The 21292-nt window shown below is 53.0% G+C and overlaps 1 protein-coding gene across 2 annotated transcripts in view; it reads left to right on the forward strand.

Moving 5' to 3' along the window:
• Window positions 1-21292, forward strand: part of CFAP77 (cilia and flagella associated protein 77) — a 159754-nt gene that overhangs the window by 124049 nt on the left and 14413 nt on the right. For both annotated transcript variants that reach the window (XM_032257686.1, XM_032257687.1), the window contains exon 5: window positions 5060-5161. In XM_032257686.1, coding sequence (XP_032113577.1) covers window positions 5060-5161 — 102 coding nt within the window. The remainder of the gene's footprint in view (window positions 1-5059; window positions 5162-21292) is intronic.

Below are 21292 nucleotides of genomic sequence, written 5' to 3' on the forward strand. Positions count from 1 at the left end.
CCCAGGCTGGAGTACAATGGTGCAATCTCAGCTCATTGCAACCTCCACCTCCCAGGTTCAAGCCTTGCCTCCTGAGTAGCTGGGATTACAGGCATGCACCACCAGGCCCGGCTAATTTTATATTTTTGGTGGAGACGGGGTCTCACCATGTTGGCCAGGCTGGTCTCGAACTCCTGATCCCAGGTGATCCACCTCAGCCTCCCAAACTGCTGGGTTTACAGGCGTGAGCCACTGTGCCCTGCTTAGGGCTGCGAATTTTAATTAGCAGCTACTTCACACAACCCAGAGTGTTGGCAAACCCATCCCATCTTCCTGCTCTAAGAGAGAGCCCTTCCTTTTCTAGCAGAGCCCCCTAAAACAGCTCATGTGGTTTGGAGCAGGCGCCAGCTCTGCACGTGGTGTGGCTGAGTGAGATTCTCTTTGTTGGGGTCTTGGTTTCTTCATTGCGTGTGTAAAGGGGTCTGATTAAATGAGGGCCCGCTACGCTGTGCCTGTGGGGAGGAAAACGTCTTTCCTTCTACCTGTCCTAGACTCATGGCTGAGGGCCCTATCACAAAAGACTGATTTGCAAGAGAAAAGTATTCAAATGTTTTTAGGTTTTGCATGGCACATGAGCCTCCGTAAGGAAATGAAGGCCCAAAGAAATGGATAAACGCATATATATATATATATATTTTTTTTTTTTTTTTTTTTTTTTGAGGCAGAGTTTTGCTCTCATTGCCCAGGCTGGAGTGCAGTGGCAATTCTCCTGCCTCAGCCTCCCAAGCAGCTGGGATTACAGGCATGCGCCACCACGCCCGGCTAATTTTGCATTTTTAGTAGAGACGGGGTTTCACTATGTTGGCCAGGCTGGTCTCGAACTCCCAACCTCAGATGATCTGCCCACCTTGGCTTTCCAAAGTGCTGGGATTGCAGGCATGAGCCACGGCGCCGGGCCAAACACATTATTTTTATGCTGGGTTTGGTGAAGAAGAGAGTAGGATAGCTGTGGAGAAACAGAATTGGATGAATCATGTGATTTTATGGTGATAAACTAGGGGAAAGTTCGAAAGGTCTGTTCAGATTTTCAGGATGTTCTTGTACGTTTGGGGTGGCACCTCTCGAATGAGGGTCTCATAACCTGCTTGAGGGGAGAAGGGCAGGGAAGGTGAAACAGACTATCCTAGTTCTGCCCTTTTCCAGGATGCCAAGGTGGCATATTTGGAGGTATTGTGAATTCCATCTCTTACCACGTAGCAGGTACTCAGAAGACACTTGTACCACCCTTGTAATGTTGCTCCAAGATTCTCTGTGGCTGCTCTGTGTCCTACAAATGGCTACAAACCCACCAAACGCTGGGAAGCTATGGTCTGGGGTTGACAGACACCTTGCTGACCTTGCTTAGATGGTCAGTTTGCAAGGCCACCTCCCCACTGCCACAGACCTAGGGGTCCTCCTTAAGCCTGTAAGCATCCGGGTATGTCCTGATTTGGTTGATGTGGACCCCAGATGAAATTCGTGACAACAGCTACCAATGAGTGAGCAATCATCTTGGCCGCCACCCTACTCAGAGCTGAACTCAGCAAACCCTGCAAGAACCCTGCTCCGTGGGCGTCCGCATCCTATTTCCGGAGGGAACCGAGGCTCAGAAAGCTGACATGACTGCTTGCCTCAATTCCGAAGCTGGGCTCCATAACCCCCGACAAGGCAGCCTCTCTGCTTTGGCTGTCAGGCTTGACTCTGCTCTGGTCAAAGATAGTTTCAAAACCTTCTAGATATAGCTGGGCATGACGGCTCATGCTTGAAATCCCAGCATTTGGGAGGCCAAGGCCAGTGGATCACCTGAGGCCAGGAGTTTGAGACCAGCCTGGCCAACATGGTGAAACCCCATCTCTATTAAAAATACAAAAATTAGCCGGCATGGTGTCGCGCGCCTGTAATCCCAGCTATTTGGAAGGCTGAGGCAGGAGAATCACTTGAACCCGGGAGGTGGAGGCTGCAGTGAGCCGAGATTGCTCCACTGCACTCCAACCTGGGCGACAGAGCGAGACTCCATCTCCAAAAAAAGGCGGGGACTTATAAGTGATCCACAGACACATTCAATAAGATTAATACAACAAAATAAATCAATAAAAGGGGTTTACTGAGGTGGTGGCGCCTTCGATTAAACTTGGTTCGGTCTTTATTTGCTGACTGTGCCTTCCATGTGCTTCACATTGGGGAGGTGACGCTGAAGGTTTACCCGGCACCCCCTCTGGAAGACTTTAGGGAAAGAGGAAACAAGCCTGGTGAACCCCAGGGCAGACCTGTGTTTTGCAGAGCCTGAAACGTCTCCTGTTTGGAATCTCGTTTAAGAGAAAGTACACAAAGGAAACCTGAGACCCTGTGAGCTCATGCACAGGCCCCTCCCGGCTGAGCCCTGAGACAAAGGCCTTGGCAGCCTTGAGGGCCCCAGGGCTCCCCGCCAGGCCTCTGTCCCCGACATCCCGACACCCCCCAGGGCTGCTCTGAAGCAGCTCTGTGGCTCTGGCTGCCGTCAACCCTGATGACTCCCAGACCAGGGCCTCCAGCCCGTCCCCGGCCGCCTGTGTCCCGTCCCCTCACACATCTCAGGACATGACACATCCGAAGCCAAACGCCAAGTCCCACTTCCAAACCCACCCCCAACCGCATGCTTCCCATCTCAGTGGCACCTCTCATGGTTTCCAGCTGTGAAGGCCAAAAACACACCTGGCTTCCCCGTGTCCCAGGCCCTATTTTTGAGGCCTCAGCAAAGCCAGCAGCTGACCCCAACTTCACTGGATTCCACCCCTCCTATCGCTCACCTGGGCTGTTGAGTTGCCCCCACCCGTGTGCTCAGCATCCACATGGTTCCCAGGCTCTGCCCTCCGCAGCCCACTGGGGGAGTCTTTCAAAGCCCAAGTGGGATCATGTCACTACTCTGCCTTCCAGAGGCTTCTGAAGAATCCAGAACACAGCCTAGAGTCTACTGTGCTCTAAGGCCCCCTGGTCTGGCTGCCTCTCCCACATAGGTCCCACCGTCCCCCACCCCACCTCCATGTTTGTCCAATGCACCCAGAATGCTCCTATCCCAGGAGACTCCTACCCCAGGGCACTCCTACCCCAGGGCCTTTGCACTTGCCACTCCCTTCCAGGAAAGCTCCTCCCAGATGTCCACCACCTCCATCCTCTCCTGGAATGACACCTTACCAGGGGGCCTTCCCCAATCGTCCCTAAACACCACCTCCTCTCTGCCATCCTGCGACCTCTTACCTGTCTTCAGTTGTTGTTGCTAAGCACTTCTCACCACCTGACATTTCGTTAGCTCCACGAGGACAAGGACTGGATTCAGTGATGTGTCCCCAGCCCCTAAAACAATGTCTGGCAGGTGAACGCCCAATAGAAACTTGTTGATGAATGAATGCGTGAGTGCTGGTCAGAATGAATGAATGGTAAGAACCTCGGGCATGCACTCAGTAACTGTGAGCTGTTGAGTCATATCTTTGCTAGGCAGTGAGCCAGCCCCGTGGATCTGGACATCACGAAGATGCTGTCCTGCTCCATCCTGTGTCTATTCTTCACACCCCTCCTGCAGTGACACATCCTCTCTGGCTCCCTTGGGGACTAGCACCCTCTCCTGCCTCGCCCATCTCATCCACTCCCCGGATGGGGTCCCTACTCTCTGCTCTAGCATAAAGGTGGGGCTGACCTGTGAAAGCCCCAGCGGATTTCTGGATTTGGACAAGGGTCACAGCCATAGGCTAAGGAGGTGGCTGTCAGGCTTGACTCTGCTCTGAAATCCTCTGGGGAGCACATTGACAATGCAGAGTCCTGCCCCCTTCCCCAGCCAGTTCTGAAGTTGGGGGCCCTGAACCCTGCCTCAGTCTGCTCTGGCTGCTGTGACAAATACCACTGGCTGGGTGACTTAAACAATAGAAATTTATTTTCTTGGCCGGGCGCGGTGGCTCAAGCCTGTAATCCCAGCACTCTGGGAGGCCGAGGCGGGTGGATCACGAGGTCAAGAGATCGAGACCATCCTGGTCAACATGGTGAAACCCCGTCTCTACTAAAAATACAAAAAATTAGCTGGGCCCAGGAGGCGGAGGTTGCGGTGAGCCGAGATCGCGCCATTGCACTCCAGCCTGGGTAACAAGAGTGAAACTCTGTCTCAAAAAAAAAAAAAAAGAAAAAGAAATTTATTTTCTCACAGTTTTGGAGGCTGGGTGTCCAAGTCCAAGGTGCTCACGGGTTGCTTCCTCCTGGGGCCTCTCCTCCTGGCTTGTAGATGGGCTCCTCCTCGCTGCGTCCCCACGTGGTGGAGACAGCTCTGGTCTCTCATCCTCTTCGTACGGGGTCACCAGTCCTATCACATCAGGGCCCACCCTTAGGACTTCGTTTCTCTTTAATTACCTCCTCTGGCCCCGTCTCCAAATACAGACACAGGGGAGGTTAGGGCTTCAACATATGACGTTTGGGTCAGTCCAGAACAGACCTTATGAGCTACAGGGCTCTCACTGTGGACTTGCTGGCACCTGGTAGTAGGTACGGGCATGCAGGTCAGCAGCAGAGGGGCTTCCACTGTGTCTCTGAAATCCCACCTGCAGAGATACCGTGGTTGGGGGTCCCTGAGTCCCCCACAGAAGCTCTCATTCCTCCTGAGTGAGCAGGCCATGGAGGACGGCTCTAAGAGGCAGTAACCCCTCGAATCATGCATTTCTTCATTCAAACACCATGGAGTCCCTAGGACCCACTGGGGCTGCATTAGCCACGGAGGACAAGTTCAAGGGTGACTGAGACACTATCCACACCCTCGGGGTGACTGCACGCGGGAATCCCATGTGTTCCAGAGACTGGAATGTTCTGGCTGTCCTGGAGTCCCAGTTTTCTGAGCCGTGGCCAGCGACAGGACCATGGAGGCAGGTGCTGTGAAATAGCCCTGGAGAAGGGCTGGGGCCAGAAGGAAAGTGACCCAGGATCTTGCCACACCAAGAATCACAGCCCTCTGTCTCTGCTCCCCTTCAGCACAGGCTTCCCTAAGTAGCCAGGTGACCATCCCACCTTTGCCTTTCCCCGCCTGCAGGTGATCCTTGGGAAGCTGTATGAGACCCGGAGCAGTCAGCTGAGGAAGTACAAGCCACCTGTGAAGCTGGACACCCTCTGGCACATGCCTCACTTCCAGAAGGTCAGTGTCACCTTCATCCATGTCCCTCCCTGCACCGTGCTGGCTGCCACTCACCTTGCCAGGCCTTTACCTGCGGTCTGTAAGTTCTGTGGGCTTCTCACCATCGATTAGCAATAGCAAGGGCTAATGTTTCTCAAGCACTTCCTAAGGCCTGGAGCTGAGCCCGTGTGTATCATCTCAGAGACTTTCCGCATTCACTGATGGGGCAGCTGCGGCTACCGGGCCGATTTGATGGACAGGAAACATGGTGGATGCTGTGGAGTAGCAGAGCTTTGAGCTGAACCCAGACTATCTGGGGGCAGAGGCTGCGTCACTGTCCATCTAAGGCACAGGCTGTCTTCCTGGGGCAGGAGCTGTCCATCTGGGGCAGAGGCTGTTCACCAGGGTTGGAGCCTGTCCACGTGGGGCAGGGGCTGTCTGGGCCAAGTCTCCCTCCAGGGAAGGGGTAATTGATGCATTGGATCCTGTGCTGGGAATTTTGGGGTGCAATTTTTGAAGTGCATGCCAACCAGCATGAACTTCCCACAAAGTGATGTCCCCAGGGAGAGAGGAGCAAAGGTCTGCCCCGGACTGGGGAAAGTGCATGACATGTACCCAGACGGACCTAGATAAGAAGCCAGGGAATGGGCCACGTTCTCGCCTCAGAGCTCAGCCAGTGTTCACTCAGCCATGTAGCCCTGGAGCACACAGACGGGATTCATCTTCAGCAGCGTTTGGCCCAGAAAGAGCAAAATGGAAGAGCCGGGGACACTGTATGGAGAAAGGGAAATGGAAGATTTGGGAACAGTGGCTTCAGGACGGGACTGGGGAAGCCTTGTGTGCCCAGCGCAGGCAGAGGGAGCCTTTCTAGGAGGCCACAAGGCACTTGCCCAGCCACGGGAAGACAGCTGCACAAAGCAATGTTCCCAGCCAGCCAGGCCTGGCTGCTGTGCCGCATTAAACTGCAGTTTAAACAATGAAGGGGCCGGTGCCTTTCTGAGCCTAATGCACATGAACAGGCTGTAGAGCTTCCCTGGAGAAACCTGCTCTCCCCCCTTGATGCGGCCTCTCATGTCCTGCCAAAGTGGCCTCTGCCAGCATATGTCAGTGACCATGCGCCCCGGCGCCCGTCAGCGTGCCGCCTCCGAGCACAGCAGACGTCAAGGGAGGAACAGGGCTGAGCGCGTCTGGGAGGTGGCAGGCGTCACCGCAGCTCCAGAGCTCCTCTCACCGCTCTGGCCCTTTTACAGCATGACTCATCTCTAGCTTCTCTGCCTTTTCCAACCACGTTGCTCCGCGTCCCCTGCTCTCTCTCACACTCAGCAGATTCCATCCACAGCCTCCATCCTGGCTCTGGCTGTGGCCTTTCCTCCCTGCCTTTTTTTTTTTTTTTTTTTTTAAGGCAGAATCTCACTCTGTTACCCAGGCTGGAATGCGGTGGTGCAATCACCTTCGCTGCAGCCTCAACTTCCCGGGCTCAGGTGATCCTCCTGTCTCAGCCTCTCGAGTAGGTGGGACCACAGGCTCGCACCACCATGTCCAGCTAATTTTTGTATTTTTTGCAGAGGTGAGGTTTCACCATGTTGGACAGGCTGATCTCGAACTCCTGGGCTCAAGCGATCCTCCTGCCTGGGCCTCCCAAAGTGCTGGGATTACAGGTGTAAGTCACCATGCCCAGGCACCTCCCTGCTCTTTTCTCTCTGAGAACCCCTGCAGTCCATGGGGATGCTGCCTGAGGAGGGACCAGGACCCGGCGTTCCACCAGCATGGGCTGACCTCTGCAGCACTCAGGTGGTCTCTCCCCAGCAGAGCAGGGAAAGGGCTCCCGGTAACAGTGCTGCACCTGTTCTGGGAGCGCCCATCTCACTCACCCTTGTCCCACCGTGCCTGGCCCGGAGTAGGAGCTAAACACACATAGAATGAGTTTCCATTTTCAAGAGGGGATTTGACCACTCAAGGCCTGCCAGTCTTGAGACTGTCGTTCTGAAATATGATTATGGACGATAGCAAACCAGGAATGACTGCCTCCGGTTCGGTGCAGGCACTGTGTGAGGTCACATGTGCATGTTACTTCATTTCTTCCTCAGAACAAGCTCCTGACCGGATTTTGCAGATGAGAGGCAGAGGGAGAGCACCTTCCTTGCCCACAGAGTGACCGGGCCTGGAACCCAGGCGTATCTGATGGCAGGGCCCAAGCCGATACACGGGACTTATTGGGCCAGCAAAATAATGAGAAAGAAAGTCAAGGCCGGGCGCGGTGGCTCACGCCTGTAATCCCAGCACTTTGGGAGGCCGAGGCGGGTGGATCACGAGGTCAAGAGATCGAGACCATCCTGGTCAACATGGTGAAACCCCGTCTCTACTAAAAATACAAAAATTAGCTGGGCATGGTGGCGCATGCCTGTAATCCCAGCTACTCAGGAGGCTGAGGCAGGAGAATTGCCTGGACCCAGGAGGCGGAGGTTGCGGTGAGCCGAGATCGCGCCATTGCACTCCAGCCTGGGTAACAAGAGTGAAACTCCGTCTCAAAAAAAAAAAAAAAAAAAAAGAAAGTCAAAATGCAAGTCACTGTATCTGCTGAGGGCTTTTCCCCCTTTCTGAGGATATTCACGGGATCCTGGGAGTTAAAGCTGCAGCTGTCACCCTATCCCATTGGCCGGAAACCTGCATCCTCGATGCTGCCCTGTCCAACCCAGCAGACACCTGGAGACCCACAGGGCACTGCTGTTATGGGTGTCACATGCAGTCCCCTCCTTGTCAGGAAGTGACATCAACAAAAAGTATTTACTGAGCCGTTAGAATGCACCTGGGGCTCAGCCTGCCTCATCGCAGAGATATCATGTCCCCATTCTACTGACGTGGAAACTGAGGCTCAGAGAGGTCAGAAGTGGAGTCTGGGCCCAGTCTAGGGCTTTCCAGCCCCAGGGCCTCCTGAGGACCCCTTCCCTCACCTCCAGGCCCCACCCGCAGGTCCCCATTCTCACCACCAAAGGGATCCTTTCTTCCCCTTCACACCACTTAACTCTACAATTAATTACCTGGGCAATGTTTTTCATCTTGCTCAGTAAAATGTGAGCCCCCCAGAACCATGCCTATCCATTCCACACCTTGTCCCCAGAGCCCTGCAGGGTGCCTGGCATGCAGTGGGGGGTCAGTAAATGTATCTGTGGAATGAATGAATGAGGAGGTGAGAGACTGAACGGCCAGTACAGCCCAGAATGACAGAAGAATTGAAAAGACTGTTACAGACCGGGTGAACCTCCCCTTTCTCCGCTTCCCAAACCAAGCACCCAAGCACCCACCATCCCAGCAGCCACCAACTGGGCCTGGACTCAGAGGTCCGGGCGGGCGGCCAGGGCCACTCCCCCCAGGAGCTGCTGTCTTCAGTGTCTGTCGAGTGTGAAGCCCCGGGAGGGCCTTTGTCTGCGCCTGGCGTTGCCGCTGATCTGCCGCCCCCACCCCAGCCCCATTATGAAGGGGAAAGCGCTTCCAAAAAAGTTGAACCTGTCACAGTGATGGATAACCTAAATGGACTCCCCCCGCTCACGGACAGATGTCGACGCTGAACTCTGTCAGAAATAATTAAACACCTTTCACACGGAAAAGCAGCAGGCAGGGCGCGGCTGCCGCACCGACCCCGCCAGCCACGAGGGGGCTGCCTGCAGAGGGGCTGCCGAGACCCACACCCCGGATGACCCGGGCCACTACGGAGTCGAGAGAGGAGAAGGACCAAGGAGGGAAGAGGCCATGTCTCCCCGCCATGCGTTACTTCCAGGCAGGGTGGTACAGAGATGCTTTCTTTCTGATCTATACCACCAGCAACTGCCATGGATGGCCGGGGACCCAGGGAGAACTCAGCCAGCAGCCACGAGGGGCCCTCCTGCCAGGACAGCTATGCCCAGGCTCTCCGGGCCTCAGTTTCCTCATCTGAAAATGAGTGGGTAGTTCTAGTTCTTTATTTATTTTTTTCTCTTTGAAATGGAGTCTCGCCCTTTCACCAGGCTTATGCACAGTGGTACGATTTTGGCTCACAGCAACCTCCTCCTCCTGGGTTCCTGCCTCAGCCTCCCAAGTTGCAGGGACTACAGGTACATGCCACCACGGCTAGCTAATTTTTTTCTGTGTATTTTTAGGAGAGACAGGGTTTCACCATGTTGACCAGGATGGTCTCCATCTCCTGACCTCATGATCTGCCCGCCTCAGGCTCCTAAGAGCTGGGATTACAGACCTGAGCCACCGCACCCAGCCAGGGACTAGTTCTTGAGGGTCCCTTCCAACCCAAGATTCTGTGATTTCCAGTTCACTGGCCCAGGGACCATGTGGGAGGGGATGGGGGCTCTTGGAGGTGCAGACTCCACACCCAGAGTGAGCCAGCAGGGGGAACAGCTCAGATCCTTCCTCAGGTTCCCATTTTGGGGATGGAACATGGACTCATTGTCAACCATCCCCGAGTGGAGGTGTCGCTGGGCTGGGGCTGATGCCCCCCTGCCCTGGGGGGATAGGACGCTCTCTTGACCTCTGGCCAGGTGTTCTGGGTCTGCAGGGCAGACCGCAAGGCCAGCAGGGAGCAGTGTGGTTCGTCTGTGGGCACGCATGACTCTAGGGACAGCCAGACAGGGTCAAGTGGCAACCCCGTCACACCTACCTGTCAGGTGTCTTGACCTGTCCGAGACCCACTTCCTCTTCTGTAAAATGGGCTAACAAATGCTCCCCTGGCAGGGCTGCTGGGAGGATCCGGAGAGGACGTATGTGAACCACGCTTAGCGGAACGCCTGGTCCATATCAACTGCCTGTCAGTGGCAGCTGCCATGAGGATGTTTGTGGAGTTCATTCATTCATTCATTCATTCATTCATTCACCTACTCATTCACAAATCTTTTCCACATGCACCTTCATGCCAAGCCCTGTCCCCACACTGATGCTACGTTGGCAAACAGGCCAGATTCGGGTGTGACTGCCGCTGTGGGGTTGCTGGCCGCTGGCATGGGGTGATGTGGACAGGCAGACCAACACACAGGCAGCTGTGCAGAGCTGGATGCCTGGGCCGAGAAGTCTGGAAAAGCTCTGCCCTAGGTGTCCCCGGGTGTTCCCAGGGGCTCCTTGTTTGTAGCCTGAAATGGTCCAGAGACACCAACCTTGCTTTAGAGGTGGAGGCCACTCCCATAACCACAGCCCCATTGAATGTAACCCTGTGTGGGCCGGCCCACCCTGTTCCTGTGCCTTCTGCAGAAACCTCCTCAGGGCTCTCCAGGTGCCCCCACATGCCCAAGCAGCCCTGCCTGGAGTCCTGGCTAACAGCACTCCCTCCGGTTCTCAACCAGCCACCGTGCACGGCCACCTACGTGTTTGTTAGAAGGCCACGCCAAGCAGACGGTATATTCTTCTGCCCAAAGACAGAGAGCCAGTGCCCCCAAAAGCTTATGGCCAATGACAGTAGCAAAAGACTGGATGCCACTGGCGAAGAGACAGCTCACGTACATGTTAGGAGATTTAGACAGTGAGATATCGTGCGGCCTTGAAAACCATGGCTTTGATTTGTACTTACTGGCACTTTAATTAAACAGATTGTTGGGCAAGAGTCCGTGCCACGGGCCCTGTCTGGATAGGTGCACCGAGCAACTCCAAGCGTCTGCACAAGCATACAGACGTTCGGAAGGAGGGGCAGTGGTGATCTTTGCCAGGATGAGGTTAAAGCTGATTTTACTTGCTCTGATGCTCTTTTCTGTATGGATTGCATTTTTTTTTTCAACAAGTAGATGTAGCTTTTCCAAAACCAGTAAGGCTTTTTTTTTTTTGAGATGGAGTTTCACTCTTGTTGCCCAGGCTGGAGTGCAATGGTGCGATCTCTGCTCACTGCAACCTCTGCCTCCTGGGTTCAATGATTCTCCTGCCTCAGCCTCCCGAGCAGCCGAGACTACAGGTGCACACCACCATGCCTGGCTAATCTTTGTATTGTTAGTAGAGACCGGGTTTCACCATGCTGGCCAGGATAGTCTCAAACTCCTGACCTCAGGTGATCCACCTGCCTTGGCCTCCCAAAGTGCTGGGATTATAGGCGTGAGCCAATGCACACGGCCCAGTAAGGCTGTTAAAAAAAAAAAAAGTTTTTAAAAGATGGAGAGCCTGCGTTCTTCCCCAGGTGTTCTTCCCAGTGTTCAACCCCCTGCTTTGAGCTCAGTTCTTCTTGATGTCTCACCAAACGCTGGCATGCTGCTGGCCACGCCCGGCTTTGCATGCTCAGCTTCCCTCAGGCATGAAGGTCAGTGCTGTGCCCCAGTGGTGAGGCCTGCTGACTTCTGGAGTCTGGATCTTTATTATAACAAGTCTATGTTGTAATTAGAGACCCAGCATCAATTTTAGAAGGGGGCTTGCCCAAGCATGGTGGGGGGGGACTCTCCACGTCCCCCTCCCACCCCCTCCTCTCCCCCCACAGTCCTTGTCTCTCTGCACCGAAAATACCCACCAACATTACATAGTCGTTCAGTCACTAAAGTATGAACAAATTGACTATATTTTCATTTGGCTTCTGGTTTCAGCCCCACTGCTTTAGAATAATGGCCCAAGCTATTAAGCTAACAGTTTGATTTACAAGCTCTTGTGCTCTGAACGCTGGGATCAGACTCCTCTGTTCGTGGAAGACTAACCCTGCCTCGGGTCTCCTGGGCCCCTGGCTCCCTAATAGAACAGGAGATGGAGGGAAAAAAATATATCTCAGCAGCCAGCCAAGCAGTGACACCCAGAGATGCAGCTGATTAGTGAAAGCTGCTGAATCTAAGAAAAGGATTTTCTTTCCCACCTTTAAGCTCTCTTACAAATCGTAGCTGGCTGGTAAGTTAACTCTCTGCTAAACCCCCCAAGCAGGCTCCTGGCCTGTCCACCCGCCGCCTCTGCCTCTCCACCAGGCTTGCCTGGTTAAAATGAGGATGGGCTGAACTCCACAAAGGTATATCTGACCCCAGGAAGGACAGGTGCAGATCTACTGCCCCTCCCACGGGTCTGTGCACCAGTGATGTATTTTCAGAATCCTGTCGCTTCCTTGCATCGGAATAAGAAGCGTCCTATGTCACCATGTAGGGCACCAGGTACAGGAATGGAATGTGTCACACTCGGAAACAGGGCAATAGGAAGGATGATTCAGAAGCCCTGATGGGGTTGACACTTCCCCTCTAAATACAGACACCCCCCATTATACACAGATCAGGATGCAGACGAGCTGACTTGCTGCAGGGATGAAACCAGGAGCTTGGCAGTGGCTCACGCCTGCAATCTCAGCACTTTGGGACGCCAAGGTGGGCGGATCACCTGAGGTCAGGAGTTTGAGACCAGCCTGGTCAACATGGTGAAACCCTGTCTCTGCTAAAAATGCAAAAATTAGCTGGGCATGATGGCAGGCACCCGTAATCCCAGCTACTCAGGGGGCTGAGGCAGAAGAATCGCTTGAGCCTCGGAGGCGGAGATTGCAGTGAGCAGAGATTGTGCCACTGTACTCCAGCCTGGGTGACAGAGCAAGACTGTCTCAAAGGAAAAAAAGAAGCAGGCGCTTACTTAGTTTTACATGATCTAGCACCTCAGAGGTATAGAATTCTTAGGCACCTGCTCGGGAGGTGACATTGCTGCTCAAATACTGGCAAGTCACAAATAGCCAGAGCTGAAGGTCTGGGGCAGGGATGAGAGGAAAGGAGGTGTGTGTGTTTGTGGGGAGTGATGGGGAATTGTGGCCAGGTTCCTAGAGCAGCACTCAGAGTCTGGGATGTCCACGGTGGGGCCTGGAGAGGCCAGCAGTGAAGGGGTGACCGAAGCTGACACTTCCAACAGGACCAGTCCTGCAACCTGAGAACCCCCAGTCTGGCTGCCCCCTTCATCCTTCCCGCTCCAGAGGCTTTTCAGTCTAATCCAGAAGATTCTTCTCCCTGACTATATGCAAAAATATTTCATTTTTTTGTTGAAAATCAACCAGAATAAATGAGTAGGACAGCTGGTTTGGGCATCAGTTACACCTTTCTAATTTCTAGAGATAGCAAGAGTCTCATGTTGAATTTTGGGAGTTGATGGAATTTGAGGGTCCCCAATTTCTTCTTCAGACTTCTAGCTCGTCCCCAGGAGAATAAATCTCCAATGAGCTAGAGAGAATCCCACTGGCTTGGGAAGGAATTTGGGGAGGAGCATCTTCCTCAATGTCTCCCTTGAAGCTTTTTTGTTTTGTTTTTGAGACAGGGTCTCATTCTGTTGCCTGGACTCGGGTGCAGCGGTACAGTCATGGCTCACTGCAGCCTCCAACTCCTAGTTTCAAGTGATCCTCCCACCCCAGCCTCCTAAGTAGCTGGGACTATAGGCGTGCAGCTAATCTTTAAATTTTTTTCCTAGAGAGAGGGTCTCGCTATGTTGCCCAGGCTCCTTCTGGTTTCTGAGTGTCCCCACTTGTCAGCCTCCACCCTCCAGCCCCTGTGAGGTTGGGGGAGTGGGGACCCAAGGCCAACTTACATGGGGCTGCCAGTCACGGGGCCGGCAGCAGGCTCTTGCCCATAAGCAGCATAAAATGAGTTCCTGAGTTCGTTCAAAAAAGGGTTCATTCAAACGGGATTCTGGCAAAAGCACAGGTAAAATGGATCAAGACGCTGCAAACACAGCCTGACTTGTTACCCTCAGAGATGCAAAGTACAGGGGCATCAGTGAGCACACTTGGGGTAGGGGAAGGTAAGACAATGCGGAGGTTTTTTGACAACCGACCCTGTCTTCTTCCCCTCCTCTCCTCAAGGAAGTCCTAGGAAATGATGCCTTAGGATGGTGAAAAAAAATAAATAAATGTGGGCAGTTTGACCAAAGTCCAATGGCTGGGAGAGTAGAGAAGAAGTTATCCTAAAGACAGAGAGCTCCCAGACAGCGCAGTGATAACATCAACAGCTCACACATCCTGAGTCCTTCTTGGGTGCCAGCCTGGGTGCTTTTCTTTTTTTTTTTTTTAACTGTATTTTGTTTTATTTTTTTTGAGACAGAGTCTTACTGTTGCCCAGGCTGGAGTGCAGTTTCACAATCTCGGCTCACTGCAACCTCCGCCTCCCAGGTTCGAGCAATCTCCTGCCTCAGCCTCCCTGAGTAGCTGGGATTGCAGGCACGTGCCACCACGCCCTGCTCATTTTTGTATTTTCAGTAGAGACGGGGTTTTGCCGTGTTGGCCAGGCTGGTCTCTATCTCCTGGCCTCAAGTGATCCGCCCGCCTTGGCCTCCCAAAGTGCTGGGATTACGGGCATGAGCCACGGCGCCCGGCCCAAGCCTAGGTGCTTTTGTGAGTTTCACATTTCACATTGTACTCTCAATAACCCCACGTGGTACAGGTGAGTCACTCTGTCTCCGAGGCGAGGAGGCTAAGGCGCCAAAGCTTAAAGTCACGTGCTGAGGTTAATAGCTAGCATGTGGCCAAGTGGGAACTTGGGCTCTGGCTGGCTGCCTCCAAGCCTCAGGCCCCGAAAGAGCCGATAAATACTAAAGACCTGCAACTGAGGTCGGGGGCCAGGCGGGGGCTAAATGCAGGGCCTGGGAGGGAAAGTGCAGGGCGATCGGGGATGATGGATTTTATGGGTGTCCAGAGCATCGTGGCCGGGCCTGCTCTGGCTGATTTAAGCCCTGGCAATAAACCAAACTTCCCACTGCCCCCAAAGCCTCTAGACCTTGATAAAACCTCGGGCATCTTTTAAATTGCAGTTTGGCCCCAAGGCTAAAAAGGAAAGAAACGGCTGATCCCGTATTCAGGCTTGCTGTATTAAAAGTGGAAGACTGACACCAAGCCCAGCAAGAGGGCTGTGTCTGCAGGCCGGGCAGCCACGCAGAGCTGCTCCAGGCCCCAGCCGGCCTCGCGCCCACCCTGGGTATGCATCTGTGAAGCGGGGACGGTAACAGAAAGGACCAGGTGCAATCATGCATGTGAAGCGCACAGCACAGGCCTGGCCAGGGGAGGGTCATGGGGCAACAGAGCCTCTGGGAGGGATGACGCCCTGGAAGCTGCTCCTGTACATGAGTTATTCGCAAATTTGACTGTGCCTTAGGGTCCTCTGAGGAGACGTTTAAAATGCAGGGTGTGGTGGCTCATGCCTGAAATCCCAGCACTTTGGAAGCCAAAGCAGGAGGATCACTTGAGGTCAGGAGTTCGAGACCAGCCTGCTCAACATGGTGAAACCCCATCTCTACTAAAAATACAAAAATTAGCTGGGCAGGGTGGCATGCACCTGTAATCCCAGCTACTCAGGAGGCTGAGACAGGAGAATTGCTTAAACCTGGGAGGTCGAGGTTGCGGTGAGCCAAGATTGTGCCACTGCACTCCAGCCTGAGTGACAGAGCAAGACTCCATCTCAAAAAAAATGCAGAGTCCAGACCCCCCCCAGGACTCTGATCTAGTGGGTCTGGAGTAGCCACCAAACCTGCCTTTCAGCAAGCCAGCTGCCCCAGCTTCCAGGATCAGTGTCAGCTCGACTCTTACAGTTATGTTCAAAATACAGTTATGTGTTTACTGTGGCAGGTGGATGTGTTTTTCTGTACCCGACATGAGGCATGATGGGGCTTTCGAAGGGAAATGTGCAGTCGGAGACAGCCTCTGTCTGTTAAACAGCCCTAAGGGTTATAAACTCCTGTCTCAGCTCAGGCCGCTCTAACAAATTCCATAGACTGTGGAGTTTAAACAGCAGATGTTTATTTCTTCTCGATCTGGAGGCGAGTCCAAGGTCAGGGTGCCAGCATGATCAGGTTCTGGTGAGGGCCCTCTTCCTGGCTTATGGCCAAGGCACCTTCTCACCGAGTTCTCACTTGATGAAGAGAGACAGGAAGCACACATTCTATTGCCTCTTCTTATAAGGACACTAATCCCGTCGTGGGGCCCCGCCCTCACGACCCCATTTAAACCTAATCACCTCCCCCAAAGCCCCATCTCCAATGGCATCACATTTGCGGGTGATTCACATATGAGGGTCAGGGATTCACATATGCGGGTTGTTGCCAGAGCTTGGTGTCTCCTGCTTGTAATCCCAGCACTTTGCAAGGCTGAGGTGGGAGAATTGTTTGAGGCCAGGAGTTCAAGACCAGCCTGGGCAACTTAATGAGCCTCCGTCTCTACAAACAAACAAACAGAACACCATGTGTAGATTTTGGGTGGACATTCAGTCCACAGCAAGCTCTTTTTCAAGTGCAGTGGAAATCTGCCTGCTACCTTCCACCTCCTCATGTGTTTCTTGCTTCTGGAGCCCCATGGAATCACCTTCTCTCCCTTCTACATGACAGCCCTGCAAATTCCCAGAATCAGATACCATTTCTTCATAGACAACCAGGGTCTCAATTGCACCCTAGGCAGAGTTCTGGATGTTGGAAGGGGGACCCTGCGTTGCAGCAGCAGTGGACCAACCAGGTGCCATGGTCTCCACCAGTCCTTGCTGCCTTCTCTACCTTAATCCACGTTCGTGGAAGATCTGTCAAGTTGCACTGAATTTCTATATATTTCCAAATAAAGTTGTGATGGAAGCTATCAGTGCCACTTGAATCACTTAATACAAGAATCTCTGAAAATTCCCCGCTGGAAGGCAATTTCAGGAAGAAGCTGTAGTCAGACCCGTGTACCAGTGATAGTACTAGTAACAATACAAGCCACCATGTCTTGAATGCCTACTCTGTGTGCCAGGCACCATGCCAGGGGCCTGGCAATGACCCCATGGGATGGGTAGTATCACCCTTACTTTGCAGGTGAGAAACTGAGGCCCCTGGTCACACAGCTGGAAAGCAATAGGACCAAAATTGGAACTCAGATCTGTGGAACTCAAAACCCTGTGTCCCTAATAATCAAATACGCTGTAGTCCCTTCTATTATGGAAAAAAACATGCTCGACATGATGGAATGTGCTCCGTTTGGGTTCACGCAGCAGAAATTAAGCAAGAGTTAGAATCTGTTCAGCCCAGGGGCCTGAGAGTCCTGGGAGTTGCTACGCTTTTGTTCAGACTATGTTTTATGTAACCCAAATTTTTTATTTATTTATTTATTTTGAGACAGGGTCTCACTCTGTCACCTAGGCTGGAGTGCAGTGGCCCAATCATGGCTCACCACAGCCATGACCTCCCGGGCTCAGGTGATCCTCCCACCTCAGCCTCCCAAGTAGTTGGGACTACAGGTGCATGCCACCACGCCCAGCTAATGTTTTTGTATGTTTTGTAGAGTTGGGTTTTACCATGTTGCTTAGGCGGGTCTTGAACTCCTGGGCTCAAGAGATCCACCTGCCTTAGCCTCTTAAAGTGTTAGGGTTATAGGAGTGAGCCACTGTGCCCAGCCCTTAAATACCTTGTTTCACATTGCATGCACTCTACCAGATGCCTTCAAATAACTTGGAAGGAGACAGGGTACAAGTATTGAATAAAATAAAACACTTCTTCCACTTAGAGTTTAACCTCAACAAAGCAGAGATCTTCAGGGTGCCTGAATCTTGGATGCATTCCTAAGGGCTCTGTGGCCTCATCTTCAGGCTCCTGTCCCACTCATCCATCTATCCATCCACCCATCTATGCATGCATCCATCCATCCATCATCCATCCACCCATTTATCCATCTGTCCATCCATCCATCCACCCACCCATTCATCCACCATCCATGCATCCATCCATCCGTCTCTCCATCCTCAGCCATCTGTCCATCTGTTTGTTCATCCAACCATCCGACCAAGATTTGTTGGGTGTCTAACTGGTGCCTCTAAAAGTAGAGTTACCCCAAGACCTTTGAAGGTCTCCTGTCTCATGACATTTCCCTAGACCCATGCCCAGAATATGGCATTAACATCTTTGCTATTTAGCTGAGGACACTTGGCTCTAATAGTCCTATTTGTGACTTGTCAGGCTTAGCCTCATCAACCACAGAAAGATTCTGCTCCTTCTTAAAAATTACCAGAAAAAAATCCTTCCTGGTCATTATTCCAATAAGATAAAAGGGGAATAACACCACCAAACCCCGCTGCAGAACACTCCACCGCCATGGGCCTAGGACACCAAACATCTGAGTGTGTCCCCAGATTCCCTGGCAGTAACGCAGGAGTTGTTCAACAGCCTATATTAATGAGCAATAAAGTCCTGACAGGCACTGCATGGACGGCTCAGCAAAGGACTTAATTTGCAACCGAGCACAAAATCAAAGACTGTCAACCAAGGAACCATGTGGCTGGATAAGCACCTTGTGCTACCTGAGAAAGCACTGTCAGGTAAATTTCCAGAGAAAGTAATTAAGGAATCCCCATCGTCCAAATTCAGCAGTAAAATTTGGAGCTCTGGAATTTGATGCTCACCAGGGATCTGGTATCTCCTCCCAGCCCAATCCTTCATCAGAATGAGTAGCGGAGGCTCCTGGCGGAATCAGCTGGTGCGCCTCCCCGCCCCTTCCCCAGCACACCCTCCAGCCCTGCACGGTCCTGCGTGTGTTGTCTTGTCAGAGAAGCAGAAAGCAGCAAATGAGATCTCCACGTTGTGAGACGGGGGCGAGATTAGTACACAAACATATAGACCTGAGATCTGGAAGTACCAATTAATATTTATCAAGCACCCACGGCGTGCATGATGCCGAATCAACATGCGAAACGCACGGGCCCTGGCACCAGGCAGTCTCCATTCCACTCGTACTCAGGTTCTGCGCACAGATAGACGCTCCATGTGCTTGGAGGCACCTGCCCCGGTGGGAGGACCTGCCAGGAGTTTAATATCCATACAGGTGCCCTCTTCCTACTGAGACAACGTAGGATTCTCAACCAGACACGGTCAGCACCCTGGCCTCCACGTGGGGAACCCTGCTGAGACGCCACCCCAAATCTCTAGGGGCCGTCCCATTCACAAAGACACTTCAGCAGGGTCTCTGTCCACACAATCCCTTCCCTAACTTCTTCTTAGCCCTCAGGATAAAAAAAAAAAAAAAAAAAAAAAAGTCCTCCTCCCCACTGAAGATCAGGCTCTGCTGTGACCTCCGGTGTGCTGATATTTCTAAGCGGGGGTGGACGGGGTGCGGCAAGACCCCTCCAGCAGAAAGGGCTGAGCAACCTCCCATCAAGGGAGGTTCTGGAAAGAAAAGGGGGACCCCCCCCCCCAACAGCTCAGCTTGTCAGGGCCTTTGTTCACAAGCCCGTTGAAAGCGGCCTCACTGTCGCTGTGCAATTCCCTCCGTCTCCCATTCACTCCTTTCTCAGACAGTTTTTGAAAGGCGAAAAGTCTGGAAAACACACTCACTCTCCCACCCCACCCCTGAGCCCCATCACACAGAGGGAGAGGGGGCAGCAGCTTGGGGGAGCGGGGCTGATGAGCCCCTCACCTGGCCCCGCGGTGCACCGCCTCCAATTAAATCAAAATGGTTTGTTTTTAATGGTCTTTTACACTGACAAGTGGGCGATCATTTTGGGCCCACGAGCTGTCAGGGAACTGAGGCAAATCCTCCGTTGATAATGCCCAATGCTTCCAATTAGGAGCCGAGGCCGCTCCTGGCGCGCTAACGATTCCCCAGCCGGCCCCCGGGCCCCTTTGGCGCCGGCTGTTTCTTCTGCCTCCTCCGCCGCAAATTACTGACACAAAACGGAAGGCCCCGCGTCTCCGCCGCCACGCCAGGCCCGGGCCCTGTTGGGTTTAATGAGCCGATGGAAGTTTCGTGGCTCCAGCGCTAAATTCTTTTCTTGTTTGACAGCTGCTCGGCTAAGGCAAGTGTTGACCTTATAAAAGATTTAGTGTTTCTCATTATTTTCTGTCAAGCTTCACAAGTGATGGCTCTGCGGTTATCATTTGCATCCCGGGGTGTGCGTGTGCAGGGTGTGCGTTGGGTGCGTGTGTTGGACAGGGCTGCGAGGTGCGGACGGGAAACGGGAAGGGGTCTTTCTCTCTCCCCAAGTTGTCCCTGGCCCCCGCACAGCAGCTGCGGCCAGCCTGACGTTCTTCCTGGGCCCAGGTGTTTCAAAGAGACGCTAACATGCAAGGCCAAGGTGATGGACACTTCCACGGCTTCCAGGCCTCCCGATGGAACCAGAGCCACCCCGTGCACGCGGGGGTGGGTCAACTCTCGGAGCCTGCTGGACCCCCGCACAGTCAGGCATGTGCGCTGGGCAGCAGGGCAGTCCCAGCCAGACTCAAGGCTGAGGACAGTTTTAGGGTCACGCTCAAGATTTCATCAGGGATCTCATTCTTGCCTCACAGGCCCGGGTTAGGCAGTTTCCAAAAGCTTCCTCCCTTCCCGATGTTTTCAAAGTGGCCGGTGTTATTCTCCCCGAGCGGACTCTGGGAACTTTGTTAGTCCTTACTTTGTTCTGGCACCCCATGCAAACCGGGGCACTCTGTAACTCACAAGGCTGCAGGGAGTCCATGTGGCACCGTCCCCAACCCCTGCTGGCCCCCTCATCTCTTTTCTTTCCATCTCTGCATCTTCCCGGCATTCCAACCTACCGGCTAGCTATCCCAGGTGCAGGTGACCTGAGGTTGCACAAAGAGTGTGACAGGTGGCCCGGTACAGTGGCTCATGCCTGTAATCCTAGCACTTTGGGAGGCCGAGGCGGGCGGATTGCTTGAGCTCAGGAGTTTGAGACCAGCCTGGGCAACACGGTGAAACCCCATCTCTACTAAAATACAAAAAATTAGCCAGGCCTGGTTGCACGTGCCTGTAGTCCCAGCTACTTGGGAGGCTGAGGCAGGGAAATTGCTTGAACCTGAGAGGTGGAGGTTGCAGTGAGCCGAGATCGCACCACTGCACTCCAGCCTGGGTGACAGAGCGACACTCCATCTCCAAGAAAAAAAAAAAAGCGAGAGTTAAGGGCAGAGGAACCTGCAGATGTCTCCTCCCCCAGTTCGAGTTTCTAAGTATCATTGTTACCATGGGAGACTCCACATTGATCTTTTAGAGTGAAGACGTGGCGCTCTATCTCCCTCCTGTGCCCATGGCAGACCTTACGAATCAATCGTTGTGTAACTTTTTCACCTGCCTAGGTTCAGCCTTAAACTATCTTATAACAGAGTATGGCCATCAGCTACCACCAGTCTATTAGCGCTAAGTGAAACGAAATGGTACTGCCATCCCTGCCTTGGAGAGGTCATTAGAATAAATTGCTAGGTATTCCTAACATTGCTTATCTTTTTATGTTACATTAAGATGATATTTATAGAAAAGGAAAGAAA

This window comes from Sapajus apella, unplaced genomic scaffold, assembly GCF_009761245.1.
Source record: "Sapajus apella isolate SASKATOON/1434 unplaced genomic scaffold, GSC_monkey_1.0 scaffold97, whole genome shotgun sequence".
NCBI classification, from domain to species: Eukaryota; Metazoa; Chordata; class Mammalia; order Primates; family Cebidae; genus Sapajus; species Sapajus apella.